This window comes from Camelus dromedarius, chromosome 16 (genome assembly GCF_036321535.1).
Source record: "Camelus dromedarius isolate mCamDro1 chromosome 16, mCamDro1.pat, whole genome shotgun sequence".
In the NCBI taxonomy this organism is placed as follows: domain Eukaryota; kingdom Metazoa; phylum Chordata; class Mammalia; order Artiodactyla; family Camelidae; genus Camelus; species Camelus dromedarius.
The window spans coordinates 31,149,771-31,177,760 of record NC_087451.1 but is presented as its reverse complement, the minus strand read 5'-3'; the positions used below and the strand labels follow the sequence as shown (position 1 = coordinate 31,177,760).

The window sequence follows — 27,990 nt, the reverse complement described above, 5'->3', positions numbered from 1 at the left end:
AACCAAGCATAGAAAAGTTCCTTGAATTTATTTTTTCTCATAGCTGTGAGAATTTTGACCCAAGTACCCACGAGTCATTCTTGCTTGTTTGGTACAGTCAAGCCCCGGAGGAAGGAGGTGAGGAGGAAAGAGATATAAAGTGGCTGCAGGGAGGGCAGTGCAAGTTCTGCTGACACGCATTTAGGGGGCAGGGAGATAACAACAACTCTGGGGTGGGGGTCCTTGGGACCCGAGAGAGGGCACAAACAATACTTAAATCATAAAAATTTTAAAAAGCAGTGAAGAAAAAGAAATAATTTTTTTTAAAAAAGGAAAAAAGCACTGACATTCGGATATAACAGACAGAGAGCAGACCCTCTTGCTGCGTGGACTGTCAGCAAAGAAGTAAAAGCAATTACAGTGACAGATCGGGGAGGGGGGCCGGAAAAGTCCTAACAAGCAGGAGATAGTGGAAGAGTCACTGTACTTGCCGTGATAATTACCAACTTGAGGTATGTAAAATGCCACTGCTTCTTTTAATTTTAGTGCGCTTAGTTTTATTTCAGCAAATAAAAAATATTTTCAAGCTCTCTGGGGTTATCCCTTTAGCGCACCCTCCTTAACTCCGTTGGCTGTGAAGTTTCCTGCCAGTGGGGTGATCAGAAACAGGGCAGCAGGGAGGGACCGCTGTTATTTCCGTTGTCATGCACTCACTGACTCACAGAAATGCAATGATGTGCTCAGGGGTCCCAGACACTCTTTGTGAGGTCATTTTGGCATTTTATTGAACGCTGTCTGGGGAAGTTCTCTTTTCCTGCATATGTGCCTGTTTTCTAAATGACTTTAATCTCTCTAAAGGTTGGGGCTGTGTTGCATATTTTATTTCCATTAACAGTGTCTAGCACAGTTCTGGGGGAATTATAAGCACTTATGTCAGGCTTAATTATATATAATGTAAGTCTCATGCTTAAATAAGAGAAACTCTTAGAGGGTCTTAACTCTGATACTGTTGCTTTGTTCCACAATGGAAAGTGAGCCTTTGAATCAGACATTTTGCTTAAAGAATGCTCCCCTACGGCTTGCTTCCATACAGTTACAGGAGCTTCCAGAAATCCTTCAAAGGCAGAACAAGGTGTAGTGTTGCTAGACTGGACGCTCGGGCAGCGGGACCTGATACTCATCTTCACCCATGTGGTGGTGGGGCAGGGGCTGAGCCTTCAGGTCAGCGCTGCTTGGCCGCTGCCTGCCCAGGGTCTGCACAGAAGGTGTAATTTGGATCAGATGACAGCCTTGGAGGGTTACCTGTGTGACAGCCAGAACCTCACCAGCAGGCAAAAGCCAGAGAATCCAGGACTTTTCTCCTCTGAAGACAACAGCCCTGATTCCTGTAACACAACACATAAATTGCAAGAACTGAGCAGCTCGGTATATAATAGAGCTGTACACCTACGTACAGAAAGTACAGTGAAGCCTAGAGAAGCCTGAGAGCAGCACGGGCTTGGGTCCCGGGTCAGGGTGGAGTCGTGGCTCGGCAGTGGCGGCGTCTCGCTGGGCGGCGGCGGCGGCCTACATGTCGTAGAGCCGGAGCTGCTCCTGCACGTCGCCGTCGGACATCTCGCCAAACGTCTCCTTGTTGTCCTTCATGAGCTTGAAGATGGCAGCCAGCTGTTCTTTCTGAACTCTGTCAAGAAGAAAGGATAAAGAGGAAAAAGATGCTCCCAACCCAAGGGGGAGACAGAGAGACTGCGAGCATCCTGAGGGGTCGGGTCGCGCGCTCTTGTGTATTACCGCATTGCTGTCCAGAATCAGAAGAAAACTACACGGAAAGTCACTCTTAACTCAGGAGCTGGTCTGGTCTGAAGAAGACCTCAACTGTAGGGTTCTAAAGGCTGAGGTTCTAAGTCTTGGGATTACTCTGGAGATTTGGGGACCCCAAGTTATCCCTCGGGTACTTAGTGCTACAGTTTCCCCCCTGGGCCTCCCTTTCGTACTGACTGCACACCTCCCCCGGAGGCACAAGGAAGAAGATGTGTTCCATTAAGTGGCCAAGGAGTCTATGAAGAGATGTGTCAGAAATAGCCTTTGTTTAGAGGGATGAGCCAGAAGGAGAGGCAGGAGAGACATAATTGGCTGGGAAGCAGGGGTGCATACAGATGTGGGCACAGGGTGATTGACCCGGGGCAGGGGTGGCCGTGAGGCTCTGCTGCCCAGAGGAAGGGGCGCCCTTTCCCAGTTTGCACAAAGACACCGAGTGGCCAGCGGGGGCCCTGCCCCTTACCAGGAAACTGGCCTGGCTGGAGATTGGCTTTGTGCTTACTATGCACAGGCCAGGGGCTGGGAGCAAAGTCACACCATCTGAGCAGCACAGGACGCCTCCCATGAGCGCAAACATGAAAGGGTGGGGTGAGACTGCAGCCACGGTTCGGTTCTTGTTTGTTCCGCTCCACTGTGCTGTGCTTGTCGGCGTGGCTGGGCCCTGCGTGCCGGCACTGGCTCACTACTCCCGTTTCAGGCGTCTGCAGTTCCTCCCTCCACACCGGGGTATGGGCCACCCTCAAAGGATGTACACCCAGCGGCAGGATCTGCTCTAGTCACTGCAGACCCGTCCCAAGGCAGTGCTTCAGCACATCTCCGGCCACGTGGCTCTGCATGCAAGGTGCTGCAGGGCCAGCGCCCCAACCCAGCCTAGAAGGGGTCCCAGTGTCTGGTCTCACACTTGTCCTAATATGTTCCTTCTGCAGTAACCCCTTAGCTCCCAAGCAGCAAGTTGGTTTTCTGACTAGAGCAGCATCTAGAAGCTGAAATACCAAAGTCTCAAATCCAAGCCTCACTTGGGGAAAGTTATTTCTACAGTCTGCTTTCCTGTCCGGAGAAGGAGCCTGTGATAAATACATGGTATCTTCCTGTCTGAAAAAAGGAGTCTTGTGAATTGACAGGTTGTGTGTTGAGCTCCTTGGATGGAATCACAGTCCAGATGTACGTGTGGGCACCCACCCCCAGATGAACACAGATCCTCTCCTGTGTCTTTTAATGGCCGTGGCATTTGCATATTTTTAACAGGGTGGACCTCTGCTGGAGAGTAACAGGCACAAATTGAGAGACAGCTCAGAATTTAACGAGTTCAAAAGAGATTATTTAAAGGAAAAAAAAAGCAAAACTGAAATAAACACACAGTAATCAAGACCATCTACTAAAAGTTTATTGGACCGAATAAAGGCTTAATACACAGATCCAAGCCATCGGGAGTCCGTGAACCTCAGTGTCTATAAGCCACGTTCAGAAAGTGTCCAGACAAACTTAATAATGTGGAGGGAGTCACCCATTTATCAGTCAGATCCAGGCCTGCTGCTGTTGCTGTTGGGGGGCAGGTGTGCTCACAGGAGCACGGCTTCCATTCATCCCGTGGTTCTGGGTGGCGGCTGCCTTGTTGCCTGTTTTTTTTTTGCTGTTAATGGAGGGACTGAGGATGGAACCCAGGACCTCAGGCATGCTAAGCACGACTCTACCACTGAGCTGTACCCTCCCATCTGCCCTGTTGCCTGTCTGTCCTAAACCCCTGAACCTAACCCAGAGGAGAAGGTCCCTGGGTATGTAACATGCCTGAGGGGGTGACACTGGACATCTCCTGGCCTTCCATTAAATAGAAAGAAAATCTTTTTCTATAAACTTACTGCTTAAAAAAAAAGTTTTAAATGACATCTACCTAAAAACCGCAGATTAGTTTGGCATAGTATAAATGTTGTCAAATATAGAATTCCAAGAAACCAATCTGGAACTGATCTGATCATCTGGTGAAGTTCTAACTCATCCAAGAAGCCTAGGAAAAGGCAGAGTCGAGACATCTATTTTAAGCGAACACCATTATTACTGCATCTGCCAAAGCAAAGGTAGAGATTCGGCTGAGCTAGTAAGAACATCAGTGAAAAGGCCTCTTAGCAACAAGAGGGCTGGACTGCAGCCTGCTCTAAATAGAGAGTAAGGCCAAGAGGCAGTGGGCAGCGGGTCCTGGTTCTTTGCTGCCCAGTCCTCAGTACAGCATCTCTCACCCCGACAACTGAGCTGGGTGGGGGGCGGGCCCCCAGGGGAAGGAGAACAGTTGACCACCCCCGACCAGCCAGCGTGCACAGGCCGCTCCCTCATTTGTGCATCATACCCCAAAGTCTTTCACGGTTTGGCTTCAGTGAAGAAAAGCAGGAGGGCTGGAATGAAACTCTACCAACTGTAAAATGATGGCGTTGCTGAAATTGGTGATATCTCAGGTGCAGAGGGTGTGCAGACAGGAAGGTTGGGTCATAAGGGAAATAAAAGGAAGACCCGTCAGCTTCACAAAGCAACCCACCCAAACGGGGAGGGACAGGCCCTCCCAGCCGAGGGAGCGTCCTGGCTGAGGGCCTAGGCCCGGCAGATTCACGTGGGCAAGAGGCACCCCAGAGAGCCTGTCAGCTCCTCTCTGGGCACTCCACTTTATCGCTCAAGTTTTAAGATGCCAAAAGGAAAAGCCTTTAGGAGGAGGCTAAGGATAACTTCATTATTCCTCGGTTCTGTGAAGAGAAATAGGGGGAAAAGATAATTTACTTCACTCGTGCCATCTTGCAAGTGCCGCAGGAAAGGAAAGGGGGAAACAGGGTGCGGAAGGGGAACGTTTGGAATTGCAGAAGCCAGCCTGGACGCTGGGATCCAGACTCTCCTGGCTGGCAGCAGGACAGTCCATTAACCAAAGCCAGCCCGAGACCCACTCCCATTCTGCAAGGCCTGTAGGTAGTCAGGTCAGGTCCCACACATGTGCAGTTAGGCAGAGGGGTTCATCTTGCAGGTTGGATTGCACTTGTAGGCCGTTTGCAGGGTGGGTCCCACCTGTAGGCTTCCATATTTAGGGAGCGGAGCAAGGGTCCCACAGGCATGTATTTGGGTAGTTCATGTGAGTAGTCGACCAGGTTCCAGCACCCCAGTAGGTAGTTGGCAGGGAGGGTCCTCAATTAGGTAGTTGGACAGGTCAGGGGTCCACTTGTAGGTAATTGGGCAGGGAGGGTCCCTCATTTCAGTCTTTGGGAAATTCGGGTGTCACATGTGGGTATTTGAGCAGGTCGAAGCCCAGTTGTAGGTATTTGGGTGGGGAGGACCCCAGCTGTAGGTAGTTGAGCAGGGAGGTGGGGCCCAATTGTAGGTACTGGAGCAAGGGGGGCCCAATTGTAGGTAGTTGAGAAGGGAGTGGGGGCCCAATTGTAGGTAGTTGGGCAGGGAGGGTCCCAGTTGTAGGTACTGGAGCAAGGGGGGCCCAACTGTAGGTAGCTGAGAAGGGAGTGGGAGCCCAATTGTAGGTAGCTGAGAAGGGAGTGGGGGTTTCAATTGTAGGTAGCTGAGAAGGGAGTGGGGGCCCAATTGTAGGTAGCTGAGAAGGGAGTGGGGGTTTCAATTGTAGGTAGCTGAGAAGGGAGTGGGGGCCCAATTGTAGGTAGCTGAGAAGGGAGTGGGGGTTCCAATTGTAGGTAGCTGAGAAGGGCGTGGGGGTCCAATTGTAGGTAGCTGAGAAGGGAGTGGGGGTCCAATTGTAGGTAGTTGGGCAGGGAGGGTCCCTCATTTAGATATTTGGGAAATTCGGATGTCACATGTGGGTATTGGAGCAGGTCACAGCCTACTTGTGGGTATTTGGGCTGGGGTCCCCACTTCTAGGTTTTTGGAGAGTGAGGGGGCCCAACTGTAGGTAACTGGGCAGGTTGGGGGTCCACTTTGGGTTATTTGGGCAGGGAGGGCCCCAGTTATAGCTGTGTGATTAGTTTGGGTCTCATATGTTGGTGGTTGAGCAGATTGAGACCCACAAGTAGGTAAACAGGGAGGGTTTCACTTGTAGGTAGTTGAGCAGGGAGGGTCCCTTGTTTAGGTATTTGGGAAATCTGAGTGTCACATGTGGGTGGTTGAGCAGCTCGGGGGCCACCTGCAGGCAGCCAGGCAGTTCAGAACTGCTGCAGGTGCGTCCTTAGCTCTGTGGTACACTGGGCTCGTCCTGTCACTATAGATTATGTTTATCAATTGTCCTTTCTGGGGACAGTAGCTTCCTAGGTCATGTCCTCCCCAGATGAGGACAATTTTGCGCCCACCTTTTCTAAGACACACATGAGGCACTGTTTCATCCACCCAAAAGTGATTGCTGAGGGAACCCAGGGGATCCAATTTTGTTCCTCTGGCGCCCTCATGTGGAGGTGAGTCAGCACAGGTTTTAGAAACACACTGCTGGATGGTTCATGGACACATCAGGACCCAGAAAGTGGAATATCCCGTGACCCGCGCCAGTTACTCATTTCAAACCACCACTCACTAGAGTGGTTCCACTTCCAGAATGGTCAAGCCAGTTCTGGGGGACCTTCAAAATGGCATGGGTGCTGGGTCCCGAGTCCTCCCTTTCAGAGCCAGCCTGGTCTACTACCTGGGTTCCGCTTTTCCCCTGGAAAAGATGCGAAGAACAGATGGTGCTTTTTCTTTTTGCTGCCGAGCTAGACGCCAGCCAAGCCCCCCAGCTTCACAAGCCCTGGGGGTGAGGGGGTGGCATCTTGCTGTGGGGGGAGCATTCAGTACCTGGCAGCCCTTCGTCCCAGCCACACTGAGCCTGAAAGTGGCACCTCCCAGAAGAGCTGCGGGGGGAACCCAGGGGCTCCCCCAGCCAGGCAGAGGCAACAGCAAGGTAGCCCGTGAGCCCCAGCCCCAGGGGAGACCCAGCAGGAGGTGGGCAGACAGTGACAAAGCAGGGTCTTTCTTAAGCAACAGCCGCCTCTGGATTTACAAACCTTACGCTTTCTGCCCTCATATGTACGCAGCTCTGAGGATAGGAATGCCAAATTATGAACTACATGGAGGAACAAGTTTGGGGTCTCTTGCTCTGTGTTCTGCCTCCTAAGTGCCAAGCCGTGAAAACTTGTGAACTGCAGCTTTTGCGGAATGCTGGATCTTGTGACCACTGAAGATTTAGGGTCTAGATACTGCTGCATTGGCCAAATTAATACATTTACAATCAAGGCTTTGCAGCATGGATTTTTAACCAGCTTACAACTTGACTGGGACCCTGAATGTCAGGGAAGGAATTAGAAACAGGCAGGGTTTGGCCAGGAAGAATGTGACAGGCGAGAGCACACGCTTTTCACTGGCCTGTGGTTTTAGTGGGTTGACAGTATTTTTCATACTGACAATTCCAAGGCAGTTTCCGGGATTCAGCTGGGACTGGAGCTGTCTTATACCCGTCAGCTCTCCCGGTCCCCATGGGAACCGTCGTGCCGCAGTTGAAAAGATAAAGCCACACTTGCCAGCCTCTGCAACCCCAAGCATCACCATGCGAGGAACATGCGAGAAGGGTGGGCATCAGGGGCCCCGTGCGGTGCTGAGTGGGCTGCCCACATGCAGGAGCAGGAGGGAACGAGTGGACCTCACAGGCAGACCAGTCGGACAGCTCCGGGGAGCATGCTGGGAGGGGTGGTAATGAACATGAACATGAACTCCAGCCCCACCCTGGGAGGACCGTGTTCGGGGGCCATGAAGTCCCTCCTTCTCAGCTCAGGCACGACTGATAACCAGGCCTGCACATGAAGGGGTGAGAATGCCATTCCCCAAGACTAGCACTTGGGCAGTCTCAACCCCACAGAACTGCACAGTGTCAATCGGTCATCATTTTGGGAGGCCCCAAAGATCCAATAGGGAAAGACCCTCCGGGGCAATGCAGAGTCAGCTGTCTGAGTACAAGTGAGATAGGACTTTCTCTCTCTCATCCCCAAGGCCCCAGCTCTGAACCCAGCGATGGTGGCCCTCTGACCCCAGCCCAAGCCCTACCATCCGGCCCGCTAACTGGTCTTTCCTATCCTAATGGCCCCTCACATCCACAGTGCATGTCTCCCGAGCACAGAGAATAAGGCCAGGGTCCTGGCCGCAGCCTCTGTCCACAGGGACCTTTGAAGGACCACAGGCACGTGCAGCCCCCCCCATCCTTAATGCAGGGGCTGCAAACATTCTCTGGAAAGGGCCAGATACTGACTCTTTAATGCTTTGTGGGCTATGTGGTCCCTGGTGCAACTACTCAGCTCAGCCACTGCAGTGCGAAAGCCACCACAGACCACAGAAAAACACATGAACGCAGCCGTCTTCCACTAATACTGGACGTACAAAAACAGGGCGGAGCCTGCAGCCCTTGTTTGCTCTGATGAGAACAACCTGCCTGACCACAACCTGGCAGCACAGGGTTTCTGCCGGGCACCGGTCCACTTCCATAGGGTAGGACTAGAGGTGCAGGGGCACATCACATGTGTTCCCGAAGCTCCTGCAGTCCCAGCGATGACAGTTCCTCCCCAGCCTCATGAGGGGGCGCTAGCCTCCACCCAGCTGGCCCATTAGGCCCTGGAGGCACTTGCGCTAACTGGGCCTCCAAGAACCCTGCAGCCCAGGAAAAGGGGCCCGTTTGCCCAGGAGCCCTGCGCTGAAGAAGACAGAGCCAGCTCAGGCACACAGAGATGTATTAATTGGTTATGAAGGTGGTGGAAAAGGGAGGTTTAGACCACATCAGTCGTGTTGGGGACACATTAACAGACGGGATGAGGGAGGCACCACTAGTCTAAGAAGTCAATCTCCTTACCAAAAGGATTTGCAAGAGTATTTGTGGCTCAGGACCTAAGGAACTTGCTACAGGGAAGTGAGGTCAGAGGTCAGCTCAATCCTGAAATATAAAGGCAGCAAACCACGTCACACCCAGAGGCAGCGTTGTGGGCACCGAGGAGTGAGGGGCGCCCCGGAGGCTGCCTTCCCCTGCTGGGTTCACAGTGCCACCTCTCTGCCCCGCCCCGGTGAAGAGCCTTCCGGGCCAGGTTTGGAAGGACGAGTGACAGCTCCAGGAGGGGAAGAGCACCTTCTGACTCTTGAGGGACACTGGGTGGCTTGTAAACCATGACAAAAGTGTGGTTGAGATCTGCATCCTGGAATAATAAACCCTCTGTTCCTGACCCCAGAATCCAGCTTCTGCAAGCAAGTTGAGGGGTGATCACTCAGCCCCTTTGGGTTGCCAGCCTCAGAAAACACAGGCTCCCATTTAGACGTGTGCTGGAACCAAAGGAACCCTCGCAGGCCACAGGCCAGCCCATGTCAGACCGCTGGCTCTCCCCCATGGCCTGTCCCGGCGGTCCCTTGGTCACCTTGGTGGGATGGAGCTGACAGGAAACTCAGAGGGAAACCCGTGGGTGTGCGTGAGTGCCCACTGGGGGCTGGCGGGGGAAGAGCCCAATTCTAAAATTGAGAAGCTGTGCGGTTCCATGGAGCAGAACAGATAAAAAATGACTGCAGGCCCTGGGCTGGGGTGGGGGTGAGGGAGTAGACTGCCAAGTGGATGAGCAGGAAGAATCATGCTCTGTCCCAGAGTGATGGATTGGTTTTGTCATGAACTCCACGTGTAAGTGAACGGCCGGATCCGCTCCAGGCTCTTTCCGGGCGTCCTGTTTTTCCCCTTTTGGTGGGGGAGGGGTGGGGGAGGTGCAAGGACTGGACTCGGCCACCCCCTACTGCCATCACACCTCCCTGCCGAGTGCCCCAGGCGCCTGTCTGGGGGAAGTAAGCCTGGCCGAGCAGTGCCAGGGCAAGGGGAAAAAAAAAAAACCCTAAAACGGACATGGGAGACTGGGTGGGGGCGTGGCTAGCGGGAGGCCCGCCCCTGCCCCCCCACTCCACTGAACGAAGGGGGCTCCCTGGAGCAGCCCTGAGGAGAGCGAGGCAGCCTACCTCTGTTCCTCCTCCAGCTCCTCTTTGGTCATCATCTTCTTGTACTGGTTTCCCCGCAGCTTCCCGGGGCTGTATTTGAAGGAGAAGGCCTCTGCCCCTGCAGAGAGGACACTCAGTAAGAGCTGGTTAGGGTGCTGGGCCCGTGTCAACTTCTGAGTCCCTTTTCCCTTCCTTAGTTTCCAAGGGACCATCTAGGCTGGCAGGAGAGAGCCCCCCCTCTTCAAAGAGGGCAGATGGGCCCCACGCCCACCGGGGGCCAGTTCAGGTGCTGCGCCAGCCTCAGAGAGGCCCGGACGCCAAGACATCTGCTCATCCTTGCCTGCGCCTGGCAGGTCACCCCCACCCCCCACCCCCATCCTTCACGGGAAATCCCAGAGCAACTTAGGAACTCTTTTTAAAAACTTGAAAAGGGGATGAGAGCGCTGGAGGGAAGCTGGCCCTTCTTCTCCCCTCATTCCCCCCACCTTAGGGCCCCAGGAAGCCCGACCTGAGGTCCTCCAGTCTCCCAGCTTGGGGGTGCCCACCCTGCCATCCAGGGGTGTCATGTTGGCAGGCCAGTTCTATGCCCCCTCCCTCTCTGTTATTAGAAATCTGAAACAACACACCCAGCCCACAATGGGAGACGGGAGTAATGTGGGATCATTCATACAGTGTTTCAATCAGTCTTTAAAACCAGTACTTATTACTGAATAGGTGTCCTGATCTTCCAATCCCAGAGCTGATCCGGGAGCTGCCTGGGATCAAACAAAAGGGCGGCTCTGGAGGCCTGAAGAGGGCACAGCAGGGGGTTTGAACCAGGGGAAATAGGGACGTGTGACATGGAGTGAAGGCAGGTGCTGGGCACACAGGCCAGAGGGCGGCAGCACACACAGGTGCAAGCTGCAAGGGCAGACAGGAACCAGCTCTGGAGCTTTCCCTGAGCTGAGTGTCCCAGTGGAGAGTTCCTCCAGGAAGCAATGCCCTTACGTGGTCCTTCAGCCCAGCAGGTGTAGGATAGATGGCCGCTGGCCAGCCTCAGGGACGGAGTCTGAGTGGCTTGTCTTATCTAATTTCCGTTAACGTGTAAAGAAGTGATTAAGGGAAACGCAGAGACCATGTGTATTCTTTTTCAGTTCTGTTCTGTGTCACCTCAATGTCAGGGATCTCAGACACCTCGCATCCTGCCCCCGGGCCATCCCGACCTCCTCCAGCTGGCGGCTGTCACAAGGGATCAGATAGGCTGATGTGGGCTCGGGGGAGGCAAAGGCTCCAGCCTCTGGGATTCGGGTTCTGTCTGGGCTAAAGGAAGAAGGTTCTGGATGCAAATTCAGGACCCAAACATTATGTCATAGCGGGTAAGGGGGCTGTTCTCACCACAACCTGCTGGGCAGGAGGACCTGGCTGCCGGGGCTGAGCCCTCGCCTTAGGGAGCAGTTACCACGTTTGTACAAGGATGAATTTGCTCTCCGTTCATTCGACAGATATTTAGTGAGCACTCTGCTCGGTGCTGGGGACTTAGCAGGGAAGAAAACATACAGCAAGCAAAGATGGGTCATTAAAATACAGAGTTTGCAGGGGGGATGAGGAGGTGGGCGTAGCTTGGTGGCAGAGCACATGCTTATAGCATGCATGAGATCTTGGGTTCAATCCCCAGTCCCTCCATTAAAAAATTTTTTTAAAAAATAGAGTTTGCAGTAGGTCATGAGAGCTCTTCAGAAACGGACAGCAGGAGGGGAGAGGGAGGCGGGGAGGGGACTGCTTGGAAGTTTAACTCACTGGGGAAGGTGGGTGTCAGAAAGTGCTTTGCAGAAAGTGAGGCTGCAGGTCTGGGGAGATCCAGCAAAGCAGGGAGGCCAGTGAGGGTGGCAGGGAGCGAGGGGATGGGAGAACACAGAGGGAGTTGGGATAAGGGGCCAGGCCACCAGGGGAGGCCTTGGTTCTTCCTCCCAGTGAGACGGGGCTCGGCGCAGAGACAGGGTGAATCCATCACCCGACTCCTCCCTGGAGACCCCACTCCCATTAGCTGCTCTTTCCTCCAGGCTGAGTTCAGCTCAGACTGATGAGCAAAGAGCCAGCAGAATGAGGGCTTCTCACAGCTCAGGGCTCAAACCACCTGCTTCCAGGGATCTGGTAACCCTGCTGAGTAATTCGGGGCCTGGGTCTTTGGATGTTAGGAAACAGCCTGCCGTGGGGTTAGAACCATGCAGAGCTAGTCTCAGAACGAGCTTGCAACCATGCCGGCTTCTGGACCTCAGAAAGAGGCAACAGACAAGGAAAACCGATTAACCTGGACACCAAGGTCATCATGTTGCTATGTTTTAGGAAAATAAAACAGAAAAATGCTGCCAGCTGGGTACTACTCAAGGTTTCAATTTGTGGGGCGGGCCTTTTTTAGTTTTATGTTTCTCTGAGCCAGAGAGGACGAACGCCTTGAAAAGGCTTTCCCTTAATCGCATATGGTGTACCCGGAGATACACAGCTGCATCCAGTTTTACTGGACCAGGCGGGTTCGGCATGAGAGCCCCCCAGAGGGGGACTTGATCTTGCAGTCTTACGTGATCCAACGCAGTCGCTTAGGGAAGGCATCTTAGCAAACACTAATCAATTAGTGAGCTGAGCGGAGGGGGGGAGTCCCTGCGGCGGGGCTGGGGGCCCACTGCTGTGTTCTTCTGACAGCTGGAGCCATAAACCTCTCCTGCCTCCGCCTCGTCAGGGCTGGCAGGAGGTGGCTTGGGGGTGGCGGAGGCCCAGGAGCAGCCGTCTTCGATAAGGAGGCAGGGCCTAGTGCCGTTGTCGCACACAGCTGGGCGTGGGGCTGCATGTCTGTGGGTCTGACGGCGTTTCAGGAGAGTGGTCAGCAGAGGCTCCCTTGTGCTGGCCCAGGGGCCTCCAGCAGCCTTAGCTTTTGACTTCTGTGTCCCCAGATCACAAATAACGTGGCAGGGACATCCAATAATGTGGCGGGGACAGACCTTAGGGCCACGGGTCCTACAGACGATCCGGAAGAACCAACAGCTGGGGGAAGAGACCCTGATAAAGGGTTGATGTCCACCCCCACCTCCCGCCAACTCCCCCCTAACCGGCTTCCTGCCCCTCCCCCTTCCTGTAAGGCTGCATTGATAGAAACCCACAGCCCATCCCTGCTGGGCCTCAGGGGAAGCTCTGCATCCCCCAAGCCTGGCCCTGCTGGCCTGGCCACGCCAGCCTTGGTTGCCAGCCTTGGTTACCGCATTCCTGCAACCCTCGCTTTCCACAGCTCCTGCCAGCTGTTGACTTAAAGTCACAGCCAACAGTCTCGCTTTTTTTAAAAAAAGCATGAAATAGTTCAAACACACACAAAAGTACAGCATGTAGTAAGTCCTCTGTGTACTTGCCATATAGATTTGACAAGCGTCGACATTTTGCTGTTTTAGCTTCAGCTTCTTTTTTTGAAAAAGAAAGAAAACAGGACAGATCCAGCAGAACCCCTACACTGTGTTTGGTTCTGTCTGTCTGGGGTGCTGGTCCCCATGGGTGCCCAGGGCAAACACACCACCCTCCGCCTGGTCAAGCCCAATTGGCCCGTTTCCTCAGTGCTCTCGGTCACTCCCTTTCTCTTTCCCTGGCCTCCTGGAGTCTGATGGCCGCAGAGGTCTGGCCAGTTTAGCCAGAGCTGCTTGGGAATCAAGTGCTTCCCCTCCTGGGGCCTTATTCTGCAGAACCCTGGGGACTGGCCCTGTGACTGGCTTTAGTCTCCATAAAACAGGCCAGAGAGATTTGGAGAGAAATGTGAAATGTACAAAGCAGGGATGAGAAGGAAGTTAAGAGGCATCATGGGAAATAGGTCAGTGATGGGCCCCCTGCATTTGGAGACAACTCACCTTCTATAGGTGGAAAAGTGAGGGCCAGAAGAGCAAAGCAGGTGGGCAGGGAGACTGGTGCAGGAAGGCAGGGGGTTGAGGGGAGTGGGCTCTGGCCTGGGCATCCTCGGGGTCCCACTGGACCTGACTTCTCAGCCCCTCTGCCCCACCCTCTCACTCGCCATCCACTCCCCTCACCCAGCCACTCAAATCCTCAGCTGGAGAATCCCAAGGGACCACAGCGAGCCCGGCCCCCACAGCCAGATAAGGCTGGCCTCAGCGAGTGGGCAGCGATGTGTGGCCTGGAGCCTGGGTCCCACTCACCGTCTTCTTCCTCAGGCTCTGCCTGGGGTGGACCTTCCTCGCCGTCCAGCCCCTGCTCCTCTTCCTGTAAGACAAGAAGAGGGGTCAGTGCCTGGGCACCCGATTTACTCTTTGATAGTGTCTTTCGGTGTCTGACCCCTCCGTAAAAGCAACCTGACCCCTGGGCCTGTGCTTAGGAGAGATGTGTGTGGAGACCGGAAGCAGGTGACAGCCTCGGAGAGGTGGGGCAGCAGTGGACAGCATGTTAGGGGGGAGAGGAAAGGGCCGCCCAGGGCCAGGCTGACCACACACGGCACCAGCACTGTCCTTCGAGCGTGGCCAGGAGGCCCTGGATGGGGACCACGGTCGACGGCAGGTAGAACCATGATGTCAGCACAAGTGCTGGTCTGCCAAGATGATGGGGGAGACTCTGGGCCAAGGAACTGTGTTTCTGACCTTTCACCTCAGTCCCTCTGCCTTTTCCAGATTGGTGCTGGTCAGAGGTTCTGGAGGCCCCTTTGCTAAGTGGCCTGGGTCCTCCCACCCACCGCTAGACTGAGTAGAACAAAAAGCAGGAGACAAAAGCTGGCGGGGTCTCTGGGACCCAGACAGGGCCGGGTGTCACAGAGAAGCTGCATTTGCCGTCACAGGTTCCATCTCTGCTTCCTCTAATACCGTTTCCAGCCCTAACCATTTCAGTGTCCTTTTTCCCAAAATTGGAGCTCCTCCTCCCTCAGCCTGATTCTCTCCCATGGATGAAATAAACAGAAGGCTGGGAGGAACGTCCCGGGATGGCCTTGGTGGAAGGAAGGAGTGACTTCAACTTGCAGGAATGCTGGAGGGTGAGTGGGGTGTGCGGGTGCACAGGCTCCCCAGCAAAACCGAGCGAGCTAAGCTGGGAGGCAAAGTTTGCACAAAGTTTCCAACAGCCGGTCATAAGTGGCAAACCTAAAAGGCCTTGAGTGTCTTGTTGTTACTTTATCTCTCTTTGGACCCCACAAAATGCCCCCGAGAGGACCAGGGTGGGAGGCAGCGGCTGGCTCTTCTCCACTTGGTGGTTCGCATCTAGTTCAGCATCATCCAAGCGGGAGCCACGCTGCCCCGGGCGCTGGTCAGTGCCTCCTGGATTCTGCCCAGCCGAGGACCCCTGTGGCTGTGAGGGTGGGCAGGCGTCTGCCAGACACAGGCAAAGGAGACCCGCCTTCGACTCGGCAGACCCACTTCTAGGGATCGGCTTTGGACTGGAAAACCATCTATCGGGGTTTTTATACAATGACTCTGATTGGGTGCGGCAGAAAACAAGACAAAACTGGAAACGGCTAAATGCTTATCCAGGTAGTCAAGTTATATTATAGTTAAACCTCTTTGGTGGATGTATTCACCCAAATATCACTGGGTGAAATGTTTTATACTGCACGTGTGAAAAACAACAACAAAAAACCCCAAGCACAGTCCCTTTGTGAAGGAACTCTCGGTCCAGTAGGAGAGACATGCACCCAGATAACTGCACCCAGGGTGGGAAATTAAACAGCCGAGGCAGACCCCTTTATCCCAAAGGGACGCTGTGTCGTTGACCTGCCAACAGCCCCCTGGGGAGTGGCTGGTCTACATTTGGATTTTGCACTTGACCTTTAAAGTGTGGTGTTTTTTAAACTGGCTGTGACTCATTGGGTCAGGAAAGCAATTTAGAGGTTGCTACTAGTAATTTTTAAATGTGCAGCCAAAGTCTTAGTGCGGTTTTAAGATTTAATAACTTCAGGTCATTCATGCTACAAACGTGCCAAAAAAAGATGTTTGAAAGGTTAATTATTTACATTTTAAATATATTGACGTTTCTTACTCAAATGCGTAGATGACCACTGTCTAGTGGCTAGAGTTGCTTTTTCAGACTTTGAAAAAAACATTCATGGGCGGATGGTCAGTGACTGAAGGGACTGCCTTTGTGATTCCATCCTTGTGATCTTACAAGGATTGGACACGCACATGACAATTTGGATGAGACCTCAAGGGAGGTAGACCAGGTGTCTGAGGTGCCCACAGGGGAAGACTCCTCTACCTGTCTGTCTGTCTGGATTCTGGCACACACAAAGACTTAAAATGAAAAACAGCATTCAAATGTCAGGAAACTAAGTATAAAAGGAATTTAAATAAGTAAATACTCCACTGATGTGTCTTGTAGGTTCGTAGCATTTACACTTTCTTAAGTTATTAAGACTTAAAACTACACTAAGACTTTGGGGGCTCTCCCTGTATCCCAGAATTAAATTAAAGACAAATAATGGTGTGTGTGGTAGAGTTAGGTATCATTTTATAGAAACTTCTGTGACTTTATATACAGGGATGCAATTTAAAATAGATTTCTTATTGTGAGGCTTATTGAAGTTTGCAAAACACTGCTGAATCGGCCATTTGTTGTTTTCCATCTGCACAGAAACCCCCTTCTTTCAGAAGATGCCCCTTAAGCCTGTGGTCATGGTGGAAAAGTCAGGTGGCAGTCAGACCCCACCCGCTACACACACAGGCCCAGCTTCTGCTTCGGCACAAGGGACCTCTGGTCCCAGAGCTGGGAGCTCGGGAGCTGGGAGCTGTGTAGGGTCACCAGGGTGGAGAGTCCCCTGGCTGTGGCTGGCCCTGAGACCACTCTACCCCTGCCTCCCCTGGATGGGAGCCACTCGAGTCTTGGTTCTGCAGGAGCTCACTTGAGCCAAGTTTCTGTCACGAACTGCCAGAGTCCTGACCACTGTCACTGTCCGCTCACCCCCCACTCCACCGGCTCAGAACATCTCAAGTTCTGCCGGGAGGCTGTTGCCTGTGTCAAATTCCAGCTGCACAGCAGTGGGGGTGGGTTGTGGGGGCTGCTCCAGGGAGGTGCCCCACTGCCTCACATTAATCTGGGCTTTTAGATAACATCAGAATAACGGAAAGGCTTCCATTATTAAAAAAAAAAAAGTTAAAAAAATCAGTCTTTATTGCATTTTGCCCTTATTATATAAAAAATGTGTACACAACAGAAAAACGACAATAGGAGGGGCAGGTTTCAGAAACAGTACGACTGAGACAAGGATGGAAACCCTCCTGGAGGTGGTGGTCCTTAAGCCCTCACCCAGTGCTCTTCTGCTTCAAGATGGTGAACTGGGCGCACGTCAGTGAAAGAGAAGAATAAAGAGAAACCACGTGCAAGACGCCGGAACTGCTCTGTCCGAGCCTTTGTCTCAAAGGGCTGTCGTGAAGGCTTTTACCTGCGTGCCTTCTCACAACACGTCCATCTTTAGTTCCGCTTTGGCACAGACGTTGCAGGAACACATTAACGCATCCAGGCAACACGGTGGCAGGGGAGCCCTCAGGAGGGGAGCTCAGCTGAGCCGGAGGGGCACGGGCAGGGCCCAAGAAGGGACGAGACTCCTGAGCTGAGTCTGGGATGAGCTGGCCAGAGGTGGACCATCGTGGCTTTTCCAGAGACTCCTTGGAGTCTGGTGTGACTTCAGGGAGGCGAGCAGCCAGGAAGGCAGGGGAGAAATGATATAGGACAAGGCACTGAGGAGCCAGCAGAAGCTTAAATATGGGGAGAGACAGGATGAAAGCTGCATTTGGGAGCAGTACGTGGGAATGCACTGCCAAGACAGGAGGCAGGAAGGACTCTGAGAAGGGGGTTCAAAGCTCAGGTGAGAGATACAAGAGCCTGGACAGAGAGGCTAATTGAATCAGGATGAGTCTCGAAGACCCAAAGCAACCCTCGGGGGGCTTGAGGTCTCACTCCCAGCCTTGGGTTGCTCTCCTGTGGCTGGTGGGGCATCTGTGCCCCAGAGCTTGGCCAGGACCAGGCCTGAGGCAGGGTGAACCCAGCAGCTGCTCAGAATGCTGGCTGCAGATGCCACGAAAGGCCATTTATCACTGTTGATCCCTCAGCGATGCCATTGGTCCTAAGAGGGTTGCATGGTACCCAGGCATTAAGGGCTAAATTGTGTCCTTTCCCAAATTCGTATGTTGAGGTCCCAACCCCCAGTACCTCAGACTGAGTATTCAGAGAGACTGTCTTCAAAGGAGTCACTAAGTTAAAATGAGGTCATTAGGGTGGGCCCTCATGCAATCTTATAAGAGAAGGAAATCTAGACCCACGGAGAGACACGCCAGGGATGCATGCACACAGAGGAAAAGACCACGTGAGGCCCCGGTGAGAGGGCAGCAGCTGCGAGCCAAGGAGAGAGGCCTCAGGAGAGACCAAACCCGCCGACACCTCGATCGCACGGTTCTAGGGAAAATCATTTCTGTTGTTTAAACCATCCAGTCTGTGGCACGCTGTTACCGCGGCCCTAGCAAACGAATACCCCGAGCTCTAGTGAAAGTAAGTCAGTGCCATGAAAACCGTGGCCTGCCGGCATCATCTGAGGCAGACGGCTGGTGTCATCCACACGGTCCCCACGGCAGGCCAGGCCGAGACCCCGCCCAGGCCGCTCACTGACTGGCGTCTTAGCGTCCTGCTTTGGTCAGAGCCTATCCTAACGTCATGTGCTTCAGGATACTTTTCTTTCTTTCTTTCTTTCTTTTCCTTTAATGGAGGTACCGGGGATTGAACCCAGACCCTCGTGCATGCCAAGCATGCGCTCTACCACTGGGCTACAACCCCCACCACCGCCCCAATACTTTTCTTTTCTTTTTTTTAGATTCAGTACATAGTCCTTTATTTTTTTCCGATCCTTTTCTAATTCAGCTTTTCCACCAGTGGAGGAAGGTGGAGGGAGGGCCTCCTGGCAGCCTCGCCAAGGCCAGGAGCCCAAGAGGCCGAGAGGGGAGAGGGGGCAGAGAGGTGGCAGAGGGGACAGGCCAGGGACTGTAGGGCACAGTGGGACTTGGCACGAGGCTTCTCAGAGCCACCGGGAGCCAGACGCACTGCAGCCCTGTCCACCCCCGTGGGCAGCACGTTTACGGCTGCCTGGCTGACCCAGGCCTGATGCACAGCCTGGAGTGGGGCAGGGGTGAGGGGAGATGGACATCTTTCTCTGTCTGCCTAAGGAGATGGGTCTGCCCTGGCATTCTACAGAACACATGCACTGGACCCCGTGACCAGCCACCTGCGCTGCCTCCTGCTGTGGCCGCACCGCGCCCCACCCGGTTAGTCCAGGTTGATTTTAGAGGACCACGGCTCTGCCAGGCAGGCAGCGGGGGAGGCCCACCTCCGTCCCTCCCCTGCAGCAGGCAATGACATAGAGAACAGGAAGCCCTCAAGGGGCCCACGCGATCCCCCAAGCACCTCCCCACAGCCTGGGTCGTACCCAATCAACCACCCCATCTCCAGAGAAGGCTCAAGATGGGCACTGGGCAGGGCACAGGGGCTGCCTCCCGGCTCCCACACAGGTGGCAGCTGGCCAGACACTGCTGGCACTCCTTCCAGAAGGATTCCATTAGGCCATCAGGCCGTTCATCATTGGCACTCCAAGGGGAGCGTTGGCTGTGGGGCGAGCGTAGCTGGCGCCAGCTCCTGGGGCGCCAGTGCTGGGCGGGGAGGACAGGCCGGCAGAGGTCACAGCCAGGCCGTTCTCTCCACCCGCACCATCAAAACAACTCAGCTCCAAGGGACGGCGCCAAGCTGAGGCTGCTCAGGTCAGCTCTCTAAATCCACATGTGCAGCTGGACAAGGCACATCCCCTGTGACAAGGAAATTACATCTTCTTGTCCCAAATTGGCCCCCTCTAGACGCGTCCAGTTTTTCTCTGTGGTCACAGCATCCTGACACTTCATCATGGCTTAGGAATGTTGATTCCAAGCTGCCGTTTCCTTTCCATTCCAAGTTCTAACCTCTCCCGCCTTTGAGGGACGTCTGGGATCCGCCCCCTTGTTCTCCTGGCTCAGTCCCTCTGTGCCTGCCTACAGCACTGTGTCCCTGACCCCACTCTCCTCCAGTTCATCTGCCCTGAGAACATCATAAAATGCCGGCTTTATGACACTTTCCCTGCTCAAAGTCCCACAGTGACGGTTGCCACGTTCAGTTCAAAGAAACCCTGACTTTCACAGCCCTCCAGACTGAGTGAGGCCAGTCTCTAAGGGCTTACTGAGGAGGGCTGTCCTCTCCCCCCCAGCCCCCCTCCACATGTGCCAAGGAGTGGGAGGGCGGGCTGGAACCTGGGATCATCCGTGGAACCGCAGCCTTGGGCACAGGATCTGTCCTACGGCTGTCCACCTCTGGGTCTCTCTCTTTCCTTTGTCTGGATGGGGTCCTCTGAGATCACAGGATCTGACTTGGGCCGTCTTGAGCTCAGTTACTATTCTAACCTCGGTCGGCAGAACCCTGGAGCTGCCGCAAGGAGGGGGGGGGCAGAGGGGCTGAGACTCCCCCACTGGGAACAGTTCTGCTCTTCTCTATGCACTGGACTTCCGTATAAGACTGAAGAGGAAAAAAGATGTTTGACAGCCACTGATCTAACGAGGCTTCTACCCAGAAATCTCCCATTGATAAAACCTTTGATGAATTGCCAGACATCCAGTCTCCGTTTGAACATGTCTGGCATCGGGGAGCTCACCAGCTCCCAGGGCATCACACACAGCTCAAGGGATGCCCCGCGGGCAGGTGACACTGGGCTGGAGGCCTGGGGCACAGAGAGAAATAAAACTCCCAGGGCGGGTTTGGCAGGAACCAACAGTTTTCTTGCCTTTTTGTTGTTACTGCAGCTTATTCATTCAACAAGTACGTATTTGGGTGCCCCCGTCTGCCCGGCCTGTTATAGAAGTGGGGAGCTGGCCGTGAACTTGGCAGGCAAGGACCCCGTTCTCAGGAGCTGACGTTCCATTGCGGCAGACAATGCACTAAAATAAAAGATGACCTCAGACCTGCTGAGGGTTGTGAAGGATGCCAGAGAGGACGACATGTTGGGGGGAATTTATACCTACCATTCAGCTCGAGAGGGGAGGTGGAGCAATCTCTGAAAACTGAGGCCAAGGTCTGCGGGGCAGAGGGAAGAGCCCTCTGGACACGGCGCAGACCTGGCGTGGCTGCGGCGGAGGGGGCAGGGGAGAGCCGGTAGGGTCCTGCTGGGCCTTAGGGGCCCTGTTAAGAGTCTAGAATTTATTCTGTATTTGGTGGAAGCCAGTGGGGGGCTTTAAGCTGGAGAATATGAGATGCAGTTTCTGTTATAAGGATCACACTGGCTGCTGGGTGTGGCGTGGGTGGGGCGCAGTCTGGAAGCAGGGAGACTGCTCAGGAAGTTACTGAACAGCCCCAGTGAGCCACGGACTAGAGTAGGAGCCAGAGAGATGGACAGACAGACCTGCACAAGGTATTCTGGAGAAGAGGTGACTTGCTGATGGAGTCAGTGCGGTCAGGCGGGAGAGGGAGAAAAGAAAACCAGGACACTTGGGCTTTGGGTCTGAGCCGCTGCGGGAGTGGTGCCAGAGCTCTGAGTGGGATGATGGTCACCGAGGTTGGGGAGGAGGGACAGAAATGAAGCACCTTTATCAGACATGATGGTCTGTGGTGCTCATTAGACAGCAGACGGGAAGCGTCCAGGAGGCAGTTGGGACAGTGCTGGGCTGGGTGTACACACGGGGGCACCATCAACTGTTGCAGGAGGCTGATGGTGGCCACTGTGTTCTGGAAGGTGGCGGAGGTGGGCCAGGCCCACATACAGGTCCTCCACTTGATATTATAGACATGAGCTTTCCTAGCAGGGCAAAGAGCAAAGGAGACCACCTGGTGAGCCACTGGCTCAAGGGGCAACAATGTGGGGAGAAGGGGAGAGATTTAGTGTTTGCCTGCAGATCTGCACACCGCCCCAGGGCAGTGAGGAGCCGGCCTGCAGGGCGGCATGTCTAGAATAAAAGGACCATCTTAGACTTGACCTCAGATCTCAATCGAGGGCACATTCACAAACCCCAAACACACCCTGTCTCGCTCAGAAGATCAGCCTGCCAGATTCAATCCTATCAGATTAACGGTTTTTGGCTTGGTTCCTACAAAGAGGATTTAGAGGACATCAAAAGCTTCATAAAAAAAAAAAAAAAAAACCACCCTGAGGCAGCAACCCGCATCTACCAGACCCTCAATCGGCTTGCAACAGATTGAATTCCAGGCTCCACATTTTGGGATAAACGGACAAGGTCAAGGATGGGGAGGAAAAGTAACGGACAGACCAAATCAGACCTGAGCAGGTCAGAGGAAATGAAAGCATTGTGCTGGGGGAAGCCAGGCTGAAGAATTTTGACCACGACCAACTCCAAGGATAATAACAGAACGCAGCTGGCCAGCATTTAAAATCCCTTGAGGGGGCCTCAGTCTAAGGAAGGGAAACCAGTTTTAGATCATGAAGAATGGGCTGACCCTGGAGTAGGTTTACTGACCTTCCCAGGACACCTGTGGGCCAGAGGTATTTTCTTGCCTTGAGACTGATCTCAGACTGAGTCTTCTGGAAGCAAGAATCTGGCCGGGAGAGAGAGTCTTAATACCAAGGTCACAGAATTAGGCCCTTGCTGAGAATAAGCTGAGGGTTGTCTCAACCAGAGGTCAGGCTGGCCAGAGCGTGAGCCAGGCCTGCAAGGATTTCTTAACTTGAAAATATTAAATGCATGTGCACACACACACGCCTCTAACCCAGGCCCAGAAAGAGGAGGTGAGGACTAGAAAGCAGTCAGTCATGGATTGTTACAGCTCCAAGAGGTATCCGAGATCATCTTAGGTCAACCCCTTCCTTTTGCAGATAGGAAAACTCAGACCCAAAGGTTAAGTGACTTCCCCAAGTCCTAGGGCGATTCAGAGGCAAAAAGTATTAGGTAAGCAAGTTCCACGAATTCTTGCACTGGCTTTCCTTCAGGCCATTTCATCTCATTAGCTATTCTTTAGCCAATGTGGCCAGGAGAAAGTGACCAATTTGTCCACCTCCCTGGCAGGAGGGAAGGAATGACTGCTCTTTGTTTTTGGTTCTGACCAAGCAGCAAGCGTCAGAAGGGTGGCCAGCAGCTCTGTCTGTGCGTCAGTACCTTACAGGAGGAGGTTCCAGACCCCTGTTCCATTCATCTGTCCTCAACAGGGGCAGACTGAGTGCAGTCAGACTCAGGTTGTTCCAGAAATGCTCTGGCCACCAGGGACTTGGCATTTCTCAGAAAGAAAGTCCACCAAGGGTCTAAGTTGGTCGCAGCCCTCCCCCGCTGTGGTTGGGGCCAACTGTCTGGGAAGGAAAAGGGCTACAAAAAAGAAATTGTCTAAAGGTGAACACACTGGGTGTTTTATTTCTAACTCTCCAAAGCTAGGCAGCTTTTTTCTTAAGGTATGTTCTTTAAGAGTTTACTACTTGCTACCAAGTAGAAAATTCTAACTGGCAGCTACATTTTCTGTGTGCAAACAACTCTATCTCTGGAAGAAAGAACAAAAGGCAGCTGTTAGGAAAGCCCTAAATTCTTTCTCATATGAAAGAAATTAAATTATGGGCTTAAATAACTTTACAAAACATATCCTCTTGTACTGCTCAGCGCTGGACACTGCTCGCAGCCCTCTGTGTCACCTTCCATTTAGTTAATGTTCATCACTGTAATTACTGCAAACACACCATTACTGTCTGTGTTCAGCTTTTTTCCTTACTTACGTCTACCAATTTGCTAACTAATCAGATGTCCTAATTCATGGACATTTGTATTATTTCTGTTTTTCACTGCCCCAGAAAAATCACTAGATCTGTTACAGACTGAATGTTTGTGTTCCCCGGAATTCATACACTGAACCCCCAGTGGGATGGTACTTGGAGGTGGGGCCTTTGGGAGGCAATTAGGTTTAATGAGGTCATGACAGTGGGGGCCCCCATGATGAGATTAGGGCCCTTCCTTAGAAGAAAAGGCAGAGCCTTGAGTGCTGTGTGAGGATGCAGGCAAAAGGCAGCTGTCATTAGCTAGGAAGTGGGTTCTCCTCAGGAACGGAATCTGCTGGTCCCGTGATCTTGGACTCCTAGGCCAACAGAAGTGTGAGAAATAAATGTCCGTGGTCTGAGCCAGCCGGTCTATGGTACTTTGTGACGGCAGCCTGAGCAGACCAAAGGCCAGGACCCCAAGTGCTATGAACAGCTGTCAGATGTCTGGCCCTCTGCTAGCTGGCCTCCCTGGTTTTGTTAAGAGAACCAAAGGTGGGGCCACACTGGCATCATGAAAGTTAGAACAGATGGGGGACAGGATTCACTAGCTTCTTTTTTTTTTAATCATTTTTTTAATGGGGGATAGGTAATTAGGTTTATTTGTTTACTTACTTACTTACTTAAATGGAGAGACTGGGGATTGAACCCAGGACCTCGTGCACGCACTCTACCACTGAGCTGTACCCTCACCCCTAGGATTCATCTGCTTTTTGATCACTCTGGGAGGGCCAGGGGCTCTGCAGCTTCTGGGGACATGGCCTGTGGTGACAAGGCTGGGGACAAGATGGGCCCATCAGCCAGACAGCTTCAGAAAGGCAACCTAGGACCCAGCCGTGTGGCGGGGACAGACGGGGGAAGGCCGTGCAGTTCAATCAGACCGACACCACCAGCCTCCCCGAAAAACCTAGCCTTTCCTGAGAAATTCCCCACTGGGTTCATTTCTTTCCAACAGTGTATGTGGGAACATTCCAAACCTCCAGAGAAGCTGACAGAATAATACAGTGAACACTCATACACCCCCTTCACCTAGACTCGCCGATTGTTAGCATTTTTCCATCTTTGTGCTCTTGCTTCACACACACCCACAATTTCGTGCGTGTGTGGAGGTACTTGAATCATGACATGTCATCCTTAAACGTTTCAGCATGCATCTTCCTGAGAACTAGGACATTCTCTGTATAAAAATCACAATGGTGGCATCAGTCAGGAGAGTGCGCACGGATCCAGTGAAATGATCTAATACACCCTTCATTTGAAACATGTCCCAATTAGCTCCAAAGTGTTCTTTACAGCTCCCCACCCCCACCCTGACCAGAATCCAGTCAAGGATGAGTCTTTCCTATTTCTTTAGTCTTCAATCCAAAAAAGCCTCCCAGCCTGTGCCACTGGCCTTACTGGAAGTCCCCACTCCATTTCTGAGTAGATTGACAGCCCAAGCTCCAGGACGTCTGAGTCTTGGCGCAGACAAAGCGATTTGACTCTAAGGCTATTGAATGACTTTTGAGCCTTGGCCCAGGACCACGGTTTGGGAATCCTATGAGACAGCCTTGCTGGAATCCACATCCCCATTAGGTAAGGGGCCTGCAATCCTAAAATCCCACTCTATACATCAGCACCAAAAAACACTGTTTTCCGGGCCTTAAAAGGGAGCTGCTCTCCAGCTGTGGCTATTGTTCTCCACAATTCTTTGTGAGGGTGGGGCATACCCGCCCCCCCACCCCAGGGAAATGACAAGAGGTTTAAGAATGCGACTCTGCCCTCTGCCCGGGCCTGGCTGGTCTGCCTGGCTGTTCTGCATCCCAGGCCTTCACACAACTCGGTTCTCCTGCACCTCGAGGTGCTTCCCAGTGACCCACAGCCGCAGCAGAAGCTGCTTCCCTGGGCTCTGGAGCCATCTCAGTAATCAGCTTTGTTGAGTCACTTTGCGGACAGCAGCTGCCCCAGGCCTCCCCGGGAAGGGAGGTGATTGGATTAGCAGGGACGTGGTTAATGGAAAATGGAAGGGGGAGGGGAGAGGTGAGTTAAGTGCTACCCTCCTGGGGGACTGTGACTTCCGCTCACAGCAGCTGGGGCTGCCCGCCCTCCTCTCCCACTGCTGCTGTTCAGCTGTTCAGTTAGCCAGAGGCCAGGAGGATGGCTGAGGCCGTCACTGCCGCCTCCCCAAACCCAGACCTGGACCTGAGTTATTTGTCCCCAGCGGTTCTCCTGGCCTGCTGTACAGGATCTGGCAGGATGACAGAAGAAAGCACTGAGACCTGCTGTTGAAAATGCCCAAGTCCATTTTCAGACAATTCCTCAGCAGCTTCTTCCAGGGGAATCTTGCAACTGTGGAGGTGCGGACGTGGGGGGACAGTGAATATCCATGTCCCCCAGCACCTGGCCAAGGGCCTGGCGCACTCCTAGAGTTGAGGGGACTCGAGAGCTCAGAAAGGGCTGGAGACTTGAACCCAAAAGGGAAGAGGGAGACCTCCAAGTGAGGAAGTGGACATAAACCTAATCCTTGTGTTGGGTGGACCGTGTCAGGACGGGGTGTGTAGAAGGACCGACGTGCAAGTCTCAGCCCTCAGAGTCAGATGTTCTGGCTGCCAGCATCAGCTCTGAGCCTGTGCCTGCCATGTGAGCCTTGGTAAGGTGCCTTGTCCCTGGAAGTCCCCACTCACCCTCACAAGCAAACTAGAGCTGCTTTTTAAACAACCACTAAAGCCCATTACATAGATATCATATTGCCAAGAGCCTAGAGGTCTTCTAGAAAGCTCCTTCAGAAGTGCTGTCACCCAGAAGATCAAGATATGACTGAGCACCACTAAAGGACAATTTAAACTTCAGTCCAGATCCTGCCGCTGGGTGAAAAGGGGCCAGTGTGTCCACTGTAGGAGCAGGGCTGACTGAGAGCAAGGGGCAGCCTGAGAACAGCCCCTCTGCCTCTGCTGCTCCCAAGAGAATCCTAAATATGGGAGCAAACCTAACACATCGGCAAACATCCACCACCTCCCTGCCATCACCACAGGTGAGGTTAGCAAGAACGGCAGGGCCTCGGTTTCATCTCATTAGGCCCGAGTCCCTGTCCTCCCTGGGATGGTGACTACAACAGGCCTCCTCAAGCTGGTCAGAATCTACTCTAATGACGCAATTAGTCACCCACTTGTCAAAAGCACCTGCTTATAAATGCATTGTAACAATCACTCAGCAAAGACAAACGCCTCTGGCTGGCCTCACTGGCCTTCTCCTCCCCGCAAGGGTTCTCTCCAGTGTAAACCACTGTGTCCAGCAAAATTCGGAGTGGGCACTGCAGACACGCTGACGAGGCACTAAAGAGGCTCGCTCACGGTTCCACTGTCTGGGCCATCCTCACTTCCAAGAAAAGTAGAGAAGGAGGAGTTCGGATCAGGCTCGGGACCCTGGGGGTGGCGCAGAGGAGCCAAGGGTACCGACCCTGGGAATGTGCACGGCTTCACACCTGGGAAGTAGGCTTCCCATCTAGAGAGATGCATCAGAAAAAGTGTCCAGGGCTAGGCAGGGGTTGCATGCGAGCTCCCAAACACCTCTCTGGATATCCTGAAGCAAGACGGCAGGGTCAGGGCAGGGCTGCTGGACAGCAGGGATGGGCTTGGGGCAGAAGCAGGAGGGCGGGTCTGGGGCGCTCGGGTGCCCTGTAGGAGGGCCTTATCCAGCCAGGTGCACACTGATCCGCAGCCACAGGGGAGATGTGCCAAGCACTGGGCAGTTTGAAAACGACAATAAAAAGGATTGCAGTTGTCCTACCGGATGGGCTTCAGACATAAATGACTCAGGAATCTGGATTTCAAATTGGCCTAAAAGAAGGCTGCTTTCCTTTTTTTTTTTTTTTTCCTTTAAGTGTTATATTTTTCACTATCAAGACAACTGTCACTATTGCAGTCCTTGAAAGGAGACACACACACGTGGATTTGGGAACCCGACGGCCAGAGGGTGAGGGTGAGGGGTGGGTGTGACCTGTGCCTGGAGGAGAGACCACGAAGAGCTAGCCAGGCGACAAAACACAACTCCGACCGGCGAGGCGACACTGTGGGGGAGGGAGGTGAGCCTGCACACCGGGACCGTCTTTTCCAGCCGGTCGCCGGCTCTGCCCTCCCTGTATAGGGACCCGGTTCTGAGCTCCGCGGTGGGTGGCAGGGGGCGTCGAGCCGCGGCGGAAACCGGGTCCCGAGGTGGGGAGGGGCGCCCAGGAGGGCGGGTACGTACCTGTTTGGCCTCGGCGGCCTGCTCCTCTGCCTCCGCCGGCGTCACTGCGGGCTCGTCCAGCCGCGCGGGCTCCTCCGGCCCCTCGGGCGCGGCCGCGGACTCCGCGGCGCAGGGACCGGGTGGCGCGGGCGTCCCGCTGGCCTCGGCCGGGGGCGCGGGCTCCGGGGGCGCGCGGGCAGGCTCCGGGCTCGCGGTAGCCCCGCGCCGCACCAGCAGCCAGGCGAGCAGCAGCGCCAACGCGGTGGCCAGCACGGGCAGCGCGGCCAGCAGCTCGGCCGGCGCCTCCATCGCGCCGCGGCCGCCGGAGTGCCTGCCCGCGGGGA

At 53.7% G+C, this 27,990-nt stretch overlaps 1 protein-coding gene and 1 long non-coding RNA gene across 2 annotated transcripts in view; one reads left to right on the top strand and one right to left on the bottom strand.

Annotated features, from left to right (window-relative positions):
- METTL23 (methyltransferase 23, arginine) overlaps window positions 1-27,990 on the top strand; it is a 127,149-nt gene that overhangs the window by 82,156 nt on the left and 17,003 nt on the right. The gene's annotated exons all lie outside the window — the stretch shown is intronic.
- MXRA7 (matrix remodeling associated 7) lies at window positions 12-27,990 on the bottom strand. Its single transcript, XM_010983831.3, has 4 exons — window positions 27,668-27,990; window positions 13,863-13,926; window positions 9,721-9,817; window positions 12-1,660 (listed from the first exon to the last, which is right to left on the bottom strand). Exons 1-4 carry the CDS (start codon window positions 27,953-27,955, stop codon window positions 1,546-1,548), a joined length of 564 nt encoding a protein of 187 aa, XP_010982133.3. The 5' UTR covers window positions 27,956-27,990; the 3' UTR covers window positions 12-1,545.

What these genes read in the sequence shown, in the direction of transcription:
- MXRA7 (XM_010983831.3), bottom strand. Translation starts at nt 27,955, where the DNA reads ATGGAGGCGCCGGCCGAGCTGCTGGCCGCGCTGCCCGTGCTGGCCACC. An exon ending in AGGCCGCCGAGGCCAAACAG is followed by an intron (nt 13,927 to 27,667) that starts GTACGTACCCGC and finishes CTTGTCTTACAG; the next exon opens with GAAGAGGAGCAGGGGCTGGA. An exon ending in AGAGCCTGAGGAAGAAGACG is followed by an intron (nt 9,818 to 13,862) that starts GTGAGTGGGACC and finishes TCCTCTCTGCAG; the next exon opens with GGGCAGAGGCCTTCTCCTTC.